The 11,117-nt window shown below is 35.1% G+C and overlaps 1 protein-coding gene across 1 annotated transcript in view; it reads right to left on the reverse strand.

The window, feature by feature from the left end:
* LOC124355550 (protein APCDD1-like) overlaps positions 1 to 9,416 on the reverse strand; it is a 29,761-nt gene extending 20,345 nt beyond the window's left edge. The window contains exons 1-3 of the mRNA XM_046806714.1: positions 9,006 to 9,416; positions 7,660 to 7,864; positions 2,925 to 3,039 (exon numbers count right to left, since the gene is read on the reverse strand). Coding sequence (XP_046662670.1) covers positions 2,925 to 3,039; positions 7,660 to 7,864; positions 9,006 to 9,416 — 731 coding nt within the window. The remainder of the gene's footprint in view (positions 1 to 2,924; positions 3,040 to 7,659; positions 7,865 to 9,005) is intronic.
* Positions 9,417 to 11,117: the final 1,701 nt, after the last annotated feature.

Genomic DNA, 11,117 nt, shown 5'->3' on the forward strand with positions numbered 1-11,117 from the left:
CTATGTACCAATTCCTTTTTCCAGAGTTTTCGCAAAGACGGACGGACGGACGGACCTCTCTTTCGATTCGACCCCAATATCAATGGGATTCTTCCCAAGAGGAACCTATTCACCAAGTCCTGTTCATCAAGAGTTATCGTGCAGACAGTCGAACTTTCAGCTACATTGGATAACTTTCATCTCATATTCTTTTACCTTGTAAGACTTTAAACGGTTTGTTGAGAGATGTACGAGAAAGCTAATGTTTGGCCTTGGGACGGAATAATAAACAATGGCAACCCACTAGCATCACCACTGTTGTGTATAATTAGAGCAGACACAACAATTTACCGTAGCTGAAAATAACATTCGCAACGACTTCACGGATATTTTAAGCTCAATAGATCTATTTGTTGTCAATATTTTTTCTTTCTTTTGAAGTTTAACTTAGGATATTTTTATCATTCTCTGTACGTCACAATATATATTTTCAATATGTAAGTACAGTTCGCTTATATTATTAATACGTGTATTATGGAAGATGTGTGTTAATTGGGCGAGCATCAGCCAGTCGAGGGATGGAAAAATATAATTTATGTCTGTCTGTCTGTCTGTCGCACGACATCTTGAGAACGAACCGTCCCATTGACTTCAAATTTTGCACAATGCTTTATTTCCATAAAGGCAACATTAAGTTCGATGATGGTGCATTTCACTGCTTGGAATTTGGCTGAGTATTAGTAAAAATGTTTACATTGTTCTTACCGGCAAAATTATTGCAATGGGAAATCATAGAATAGCTACATTTGTAAACAAACTGTGTACGATCATACGACAATTTAACTTGTAACATAATTATGCATATAGACTAATGAAATTAGCAATAGGCTTGCAATTCTGCATGCAACTTCAGCGAAGACTGTTACGCAACATGTAGTGTAGTGAATCTTGTATTTACAACGTTAGAACAGATCCATTCTTTTACCTACTTCCCAGAGAATAAAAGGACCTTCGAATATTTTTGATAAGGAATACGTAGCTTCTTACAAAGTAGGGAGGAAAGATTACTTGTATTTTCTACTAAATTCACCAAACGGCTCATTGACGTAGCCAAGGAAAGAATAGTGAGCGGTCAAAAATTAGGGCCTCCCCCGGCAAAGTTCAAAATTTTTAAACTTTCAAATTTAAGAAGTAAAATTTTGCACAAAGTTTTTACGTCTTTGAATAGATTGCATTTACGATTGATACTCATAATTGTGGAGGCTCTGATTAGTAGGCTGTGTAGAATTAATAATTGAAATTTAATTGCCTTATGTAGTAAAGTAATTACAAATAAGATGCTTTTATTGTCTGCAAACACAGTACGTAGTATACAAATGTATATTGATAAATTATATTTTGTAAAAGAGTTTTTACAAAAGTAAAATTTGTCTTGACTTCTGAGCCATGGTATCTACTACTTGCTCTGGAGATACTAATATTTTCCCATAGTGGGCAGAGAGTAAGATAAGTGCAGTCAACCGCTCATTCCAAATGTTGTTTCAATTTTGAGAAGGATCTTTTTCAGCAGTACATGTCGACACAGGAACTGTCTCTAACACTTTCAAAACCGAAATATATATTATCACATAATATACTGTCGAGACACTTCCTAATAGAGCTCGTAAAGACAGTCATATAAACATAAGTCGGGCTTTAAGAGGCTGCGAAGTAAAATGATTTTAAACTAATTTGGTAATAAAGTAAGAGCCATTATGGTTAATACTGAATTATTTAAATAATAATAATTGTTTTATAAAAAAATTTACAACATTTTAAATTTGGGGGGTTCAGACCCCCTTGGACACCCTCGCTAGCTACGTCCTTAACGGTGATGGTGAAGCTGTCTGCCGATCACAACGACATAAATCCGGGCAGGTAGGTTCTCCGCGGGGGAGCTCCCCACAAACCAAATTTGGACAGTAACGGGCCGGGGTCATGTTTATGGGACCAAGATGAGTCGCGATATGACCCCGCTGAGAAAGAATCTGTATTAATGAGTCCATAAACCTTGTATTCGACCTGGTTGGTGGACATCAGGAGAAGTAGGGCTTCAGGTATGGACGAGCAACTCAGACCTTTGTTATTATTAACTTAATAGATACTTGGAATAAACAGATAATTCGAATACTTATGATGAATTATTTTTGAAGTTTTCTTACTTCTTTTCTATATTTTCTTACCAAGTTTTGTTTTTAGTTCATGTAGTTCATTTTCAACAGATAACCATATTTTATGATATAGAAAGGAAAATCAGTTATGAGTAAATAAATAAAAGTATTTTAGAGTAAAAGGTACAAGTTGTACTTCAAGAAGAGCTTAGTTTTCTTCTACATTTAATTTTAATTTGGTAGTGTTTTGGATCAGCAGTAGTATATCAGCCTTATCAGCTGTGCCTGATGTGGACGCCACAGAGAGTAGCCCTGATGAAACAATTGAACTCTTACCTGGACGCAGATAAGATACTTGTAATTTAAGTACTCTCACTGGCCACGCTACTTTGAAAAGTGGTCAGTCTTTCCAAAGATTGTATCTTGATAATAACTGTACATATTGCTGTTGGAATAAATTCAATTCAATATTACTGATTGAAATTATTTTGACCAATGCCCTTATTTTTCGCAAATCCTAATAATTTTTCGCTTATTGGTACATTTTCTAAACAAGTTTGTAAAGTATTATCATGCCATCATTGACATGATTCAATGACATTTATATCAAGTTAAACCTTGAGACCCCATACCATATTAAAATTCACAAACACCCTAAAATGAACTCTAGATTGTCCCAAATTCCACTCAGAAGTAGACTTACACAAAGATATATGCAAAATCCCCCATTATTTCCTCGTTAGCCTATTCATTAACTTTACCTCAATTTTGTTTTAAGGTCTATAAGGATCATACCTCTGAGACACCCATTTTCCTGTGAGAGGTGGAGGATGAAGGATCTCAGTATTGAGATCTGCCAAGGACACTTCTCTCTCCAGGACACCGCAGGAATCACTGGTTACAGGTTCTTCTGCAACACCCATAATGGTATGCCATATAAAGCAATTGTAGAATGAATAAAACAGTAGTTATGTGTAAAAGTATGTACAGTTATTTTGTTTGTAGTGTGTCAATTTTAATAACTAACAAAAGCTCGTCATCCATAACGTTCTAATTACTTTTTTATGAAAGGAATAATTCAAACACAATATTTAAATTCATGAAAAAGTCACCTAACAAAATAATTATTCGAGTTTCTGCCAACGATTGAAGTTTTAACGAGAGTAAGTTTCAACAATCCAACCGTTTTTAACTTTGGCGTACTCGAATGCTAAAAATTAATTACATTACTTATTTGTTTTATTTACTAAGACGTGTTAAAAATGTCATTTTTATTTTATAAATACACGAAATGTTCTGGTAGTCTACAGCAAATAATTAAAGGTCTTGTATTCCAAAGAATTTCAGAGTCGATCATAATGGCTGCCATATTGATTTTCATCGCATAAGAACTTACAATAAAAAAATGTAATCCTTATTTTTGGTCATACAGTTTTTCAATGATCTAAGTGGCTGAGCGTTAGTGAACCTTTATCACTCGAGGGGCTGGAAAAATTCTATGCATATACGTTTGCACGATATCTCGAAAACGAACTGACATGTTGGCTAAAAATGTTATATGAAGACTAAAAACAATGTACTACATAGACAGCAATGAGTTAGATGATGGTACATGTTATTCCATGAGATTTGGCTGAGCATTAGAGAATATTTTTATGTTGGCCTTATGAGTAACTATGACGACAAAGAGAATATCAGGATAAATATTTTTTTTAACAAACTGATTACAATCATATGAGATTTAAAGTGAAAATTTTGTATTTATAGAGTAAAAAAATAATAATACTAGAGTGAAAATTCTATGTTATAAGTTGATGACAAGATTTCACTTCAGCGCACTTCTGTGTAGTACCCTCCCTACATCACCGAAACTGGTATTATTTGAGCCTGCTATGAAACCTATCTTGATAAAAGTTGTGAACGCATCACAAGATGTCTCGAAAAAAGATTCATCAGTAGACTTGAATTTTGCTTTAAAACTTCATTTCTACATAGACAAGAATGATTTCTATGATTGTGCATGTCGAACCATGGAATTTGGCTGAGTCCCGGCGTTGAAGCCGTGATACAATTGCTTTTTTTCTGCGGGGAGGATGACAAAATTTCTTTTCTGTACGATTTTCTGTCTATCTGTCCACAGGACATCTCGAGAATGGAATGAGCATACATTTTAAAATTGATTTCAAACTTTCCAAGCGAAGTCTGTTACGTGTCACGTGGTATGGTGTACTCATGCCTTGTTTAAAAGGTACGCATAAAATGTCTTTTATTTTTACATCATTACTACTAATTATTCAAGGGAAAAAGTCTCAACGCTTAATATATTTAATTATAAATACCAAATATAGTTTACATTAAAGTCCCAAATGCCTTAGGGTGTATATAAATAGTATCTTTAAAATGATATATCTCGTATAGCAAAAAGTGAACCAGAAAATAGTTAAGATTAACATTTTCTCATTTTATTTAAAGCTCGTTAGAGTAAGAACCTTGATGTAATAGCACTGATATGAATTTATACGAACAACGAGATAAATTCATTTACATTTATTCATTCATAATACAAGAATTCATTGAATATATTCTACTGTACTGATTAAAGGGTGTTTTTTCTAGGCCTATATAACCATCATATTAAGTAGTTACACATATAAATTGAGTAATGAAGACTAAATTAAACTGTGAAGACTTCAAATTAAGTAGTCAAGACTAAACTCAGTAGTGAAGACTCTAAATTAAGGAGTGAAGATTCTAAATTAAGTAGTGAAGATTGTAAATTAGGTAGTGAAGATTCTAAATTAAGAAGTGAAGGCTTTAAATTAATTAGTAAAGACCAAATTAAGTAACGATAACTTCAAAAGTTTAAGGAATTTAAATCGTGGAGTTAAGACTGTAAATTAAGTATAGGTAGTGGTGGCATTACTACGTTTGAAAAGTTTACCTAAATATTACGTGGAATCAACAAATTTTAACTAAATATTAATTAATTTTTTTAGGTAAAGTGGTGGCCACGCAGGTTTTGGAGTACGATATGTACAGTTCAAAATCTTATCTGCACCGAACCTTTTTTCCCAGCGCTATCCTACTCGTTCATCACCGAATCCTCTAGTAGCACTGGGTGAAAAGATGCGAATTGACCAAAGATACATTTTTCATCTTAAAGTTTGTATGGCTAAAACACTTCAGATAGATCTACAAGAAGGTGTAGGGGAATTTTCAACCTTACTTGTTCCCAAAACTTGGAGAATTTTGTTTTTAAAAGTGGCTCAGTTTATTATAACGTTAAAGTTCCAAAACCTTTTCTGTTACAGTCTTACCCATTGTTACAGTGAGCTACACAGATTTATTTTAAAACATTCAAATAAATTCAAATTAGAACGCCTCCTTGTCTGATATAATTGAGCAAATGAGGCTTCGGTAACCGAAAACACGCTCTTGGCAGCGAGGGAGGTAAGGGAGGCTTCTGTTTTTAATTGGGAGGAAGGGAGGGAGTGTGATCGATGGGAGGGTCCAGACAGATAGACAGACGGACAGACAGACATTTGTCACTCAAGTAACCAACTCCCGTAGAACAGCTGGGGACAATGTCTGAACTATATGAAGAGTGTTAAATACTTCTAGCTGGTTTCTCCCTCTTACATGTACATGGCGACCATAGGCATAATACCCCAAACAACACCATTTCCAGTATTCAACTGTGTCGGAAACCAATAATTTCAAATTTTAAGGGAAATGGAATAGATTGAACTCTTCTTTTTAATTATTAAAACACAAAATTATGTAGTGACTTTACAGGTTGTTTAGAATTTGGATTAACAATTTGAGGAATGTTAACAACAAAGCTAATGATTAAATACTCTTAAAAGCCGTTCATAAAATGTCTAAGTTAAGTTAAACTCAATAATGCTCTATTGATTTTATTTAATAATACGGCTTTTAAATGTCAGAATTATATACACTGTTTCAGAATGTTATTGTTTTCTCAGATATATTGGATGACGGTTTTTTGAATTCTAAGCATGAATTCTTTTCCTAATCAATCCTAAAACGCGATGATTTAAAAAAAAAATTAAAAAAATTGACCATTTGCTTTGATTAAATTTGGTTGAATACAAATATACCTTTGTTGAAGCGATGTTATTTGCAACTGAGATACTGCAAAATTGCTTACAGGCGAATGAATTTATTAGTTCAATTTCATATGTTCATGGAATTATGAACATGCTAATAAACACAAGCAGTCAATGAGTGTACTACGTTATACAGTGCTAGTATTAGGAGAGTTAACTTAACATAAATGCATATAAGTTACAAGCTTTACAAAAATATGATATTTTAACTGTTAATATTTTACTTTCTTGATCTGATTTAATACACCCTTCGATTAAAGTTTGTTTTGGGGATGGAAGATTTTTGAAGGTACCAACATTTTTGGGGCATTTTCAATCATTAAGTGAAAACAACGTTTCGAGATCTGCAATCTGATTTCTTCATCAGGTGGATAAATAACCTAACATTTAGATTACGAGATTTAACCTATATTAAACGTTGTGTTGTGGGTTTTCACCTAATAATAGCTCATACATTTATAAATAAAGGACCAGATTTCATTAAATTATTAAAGTTATATTTATGTTTAACAAAGATGTAACAGTACATTTACAAAATATATATTTGTTCATACTACTTTTATGTAATAAACAAATTAATGATTATGTTGACAATGTTTTGTGATTTCTCAATTCTACAATATCTACGACTGTCAGTTTTATTTATTCACCTAAATAATTATATTAATTTTAATATAATGTGGACGTAAGCATTACAATTCCGATGCATAAATGTACTTTAGGATTATAATTTTGTTTGCAATTGACTTTAAGTGCGTAGAAAAATACAAAGACCAAAAGTACCCATTCGTTTGAATATTTAGTACTGTGAGCATGAACTTGTGCATTAAAATGTTTATGTTATATAATGGTCATAAAATTACTGAAAAAACTAATATGTTACATATCTAAAGTACGCTTACTCATACATTAAATTTATTGAGTTAAACAGCCGAATTTGTATTCATAATTTATTTTGTACCGTAATTATTATACGTTGAATTATTACGTATTTATTACGTTAAATATACAAATTTTAGTTACGACTTCACAAAGTTATATTTGTATTACAAGTCATAAAGAGCACCAATCAATTTAAGGGAACTAATAAACATCCGCTACTTCATATTTTATTGAATTCATACTTGCTCAAAGTAAATTCAAATGACTTGACACAAGCCATTGGTACATTGTTATATTGCTGTTACGTTTATGTTTTTTTTTTATTTTATTTTGAGATTATTTATAGAATATTATTGATTTTGGATTAATGCATTGTGCCATTATTGAAGATTCGAGTTGTAATTTCCTAGTAAATTCATATGTATGAAAAACAATATCTATTTCACTTTGTAAATTGCCATTTGCTAATGGCTTTAATGAGGAAACTTGGTTTAAGAATGAGTAATATACACACTTACCCCTAGATTGCGAACACGATACAAGCACCGATAAAAGGAGGGTCGCGAACTTACACATTGTAACAGAGTTGGCGCGTTTGTATAACATATAACAGGCCGATCCAGACTTGGTCAGCGACCGCACCAGTCTGCTCTTGCCGCGACCAGACACTGGTCCACAGTTCCTTTTCGGTCTTCCTTTCCCCTTCCCCTCTCCCCGCGGCCCCTTCGGAAAAAACAACCATGACCATCTCAAGCTGAAATGTCCGTGGTAAGATTCCTGAGGTTTTTGCATCATTTGACACCAGTCCTTTCAATTTCATCTATCGCTCAATCAGAGACTTGTGGCTCGATCGGTTTGCTAAACGAATCTATCGTTAAAATGAAACTGGAGGAATATTTTGTCCAGCTTTTTGCGTCAGGTTCACTTCAGGTAAAACAGCTTTTGAATTTTCATTAGACTTACACATAATTTGTTTTATCATGCTATTTGTTCAATAGGTCAACAAAACACGTAAGGCAATGTTTGCTCATATTTTTATAAATATGTTGATCGGCTGGTATGATTACCTTTTATACATGGAAAGTTCAAAAGTCGTAAACCTCGTTTATTGTTTGAGGTCATTAAAAGCATGCTATATTTGGTTTCGTTTAGCGTATAAGGAAAAATGGACAATTTAATAAAGGTTTAAAATGTAAAAAGATGCGTTTCCACAGAAAAATTGTTTTATTAGGGACAAGACATGTCCTATTTGAAGTCTTGCCATTTTTTGTCCTGCCGTCTCGTCTGTGCGATAATGACATGAAGGTCCACCATACTTGAACGTTGGCACATAAGTTCCACGTGATCTAAGGTGACTTCTCTTGATTTTGGGACTAAAAGGACACATCAGTCTCTTCCGAAGTATAGCACAGCATTGTAATGATGGACTAAACAATTTTATAGATACATATGTTATACCTGCATATAACATTAACGATGGTAGTAAAACAGTATCACTATTGAATTTAGCTGGCGACGAGTGCCATATATATATTTGATAGTTTTTTTTTCTTTCGAGATGGGGGAAAAAACCTTACATTGGCACCACCTAGCCCGTAGTAGGTGGTAGTGTGGGATTCTTACTCACTAAAATAACCCTTTCTCCGCTTCACTTTGGGATCACCTTGTTGGTATTGCTTCAAAATGAAGGGACTGTTTCTTCTACTCCTCTGTATCAATCGGGCATCTCATCATACTATATTTATCCTTTTCCTTACATTATTTTTCTTGTGTAGTTGTTAATCTCTTCCCATTTTTCTTTAGAGTCTAACATTAGAGGCACTAATGTATCCACGGTCAGCACACCATGTATCACTCCCTCTACCTCCCTTTTTTCTGCAGTCCATCTCTGGCAAGCAAAAAGTGTATGCTCCGGTGTGTCAGTCTCAGTGCAGTAATCACACAACTCATCATCTGCCAAGTGAAACCTCTTTAGGTACGACTTAAAGCAGCCGTGTCCGCTCAAAGCTTGCGTGAGGTAATAGTTGCATTCTCCATGTTCTCTATCGACCCATGCTCTAAGGTCGGGAATTAGGCGTTTGGTCCATCCAGCTTTCCCTGTGTCCTGGCTCCATTCCATTTGCCATTTGGCCATGTATTCTTCTGTCCTACAACTTCCTTCCCGGTATGTTTCGGTTCTTGCCTCAGCCTGCAGATCTATTGGAAGTGTCCCCGCCAGAACCAAAACTGCTTCCGTAGAAACTGTACGATGGGCGCTGCAGACGCGCAAAGCCATTCTTCTTTGAGCTCTTTTAAGTTCTTCTTTATTTTTTGTACTGAAGCGCTCTTTGCCATATAGGTGCGGCGTACAGCAGTAGGCCCTACTGAACTCACTACTGAACTAAGCACCTTGCGCTTGCTCGCCCTTGCTCCTCCATCATTTTGGCATAATCCTTAAAATGTGGCACAATTCCTCTCGAAAGTAACACCCAGATATTTGACCCTGTCTTTAGTTTGCAGCTTTACACCGTCCAACTCAATTGTAACATTCCTGATTTTCCTTCCTGCATATATCAGCATGGCTTCCGTCTGTTCCGAGGCCAGCACAAGTCCCTTACTTGCTATTGCTCTTGAAATCATAAAAAGGGCATAGTTTGCATTTCATACTAACTGCTCCTCATCCCTTCATCTCACAATTAAAGCCGTATCATCAGCATATCCTACGACTGTTACTTTCTCTGGAAGCCCAATCCTCAGGACACCATCATAGAAAATATTCCACAGATGTAGCCCAAGAACAGACCCTTGTGGAACGCCGCAGGTTATCTCCAAGCAATCAATTTCACCTACCAAGATCTTTCTCTTTGAGAAATAGTCTGCGATGATTCTTTGGAGATATCTTGGTAGTCTTCTTCAGATATATCCTCATCAGTTCTTCTTTGATTCCCTTTCATGAAGCGCTATTGAAAGCGTTATTTATGTGTAGCAAAATCAACAAGCACAAGTCACGATACTGGTACGCCTTTCGTTTAATATTATCAACAGTATTGATAACCTGCTGCAGAGCATCAATTGTTCATCTACCTTTTCGGAAGCCATATTGGTTATCTCCTAATCCATCTTCACCTATTTCAGATAGCAATCGTCTAGTCTAGCTATAAGGTGCTCAAAGAGCTTACCAAAGACATCTATCATACATGATGGTCTGTACTTCTTTTCCCCATCTAAACCTCGTTTTTTCTTAGAAAGGACTAGTCTAGCAACTATCTGGAAATTTCCCGGCCATAAGTTGACTATTGATTGCCTGGAGTACTTCCTTCGGGTAGCGTTGTGCAATAATATTAACCAGGTCTGGAGGTATCATGTCTGGTCCAGGAGCTTTCCCTATCTTAATACTTTTTACAACAGTTTGGAGATCCTCTTCACTAAATGGTATGCATTCATTTCGTTCCTATTCTCCCTATTCTTCGATTTGTAAGTCATATCCTGGATCTCCCATTGGGAATAACTCTTTGGCAATCTTTATCTGCTCTTCATCACTAGGTTTACTCTTCACGGGTCTAATTTTACCCATTACAATCCGATACCCTAGGCCCCATATGTCTCTATCTATTTCCTCACACACTTCTTTCCATGCCCTGTTCTTAGCTTCAAAAATTGCCTTTTTTAAATTATTCCTCTTCTCTCTATAAATAACCAGTCGTGTCTCTCTATCATGAAGATCAAGATTCAAGCGGTTTCCTCGGGTAACTTGTTTATAGTTAGCCGTTATAAATACAGTGCGCAGTAGGCTATACTGTGCAGGAAACAATTGTTAACTGATTATCCTTCACTCCTTCAAAGAATTTACTTTCTGTAATGATTAATTTCAGGAAATGTAAACCGACAGAAGTAGAGTCCTTCAACTCGTTCTATTCCCGACCTAGCACATATCCAGCGAGGGGTCAAGCGACCCCCTCCAAAGAAACGGGCCAAGAACTTTTTAAGAAACAAAATG

Source organism: Homalodisca vitripennis, chromosome 2, assembly GCF_021130785.1.
Source record: "Homalodisca vitripennis isolate AUS2020 chromosome 2, UT_GWSS_2.1, whole genome shotgun sequence".
NCBI lineage: Eukaryota > Metazoa > Arthropoda > Insecta > Hemiptera > Cicadellidae > Homalodisca > Homalodisca vitripennis.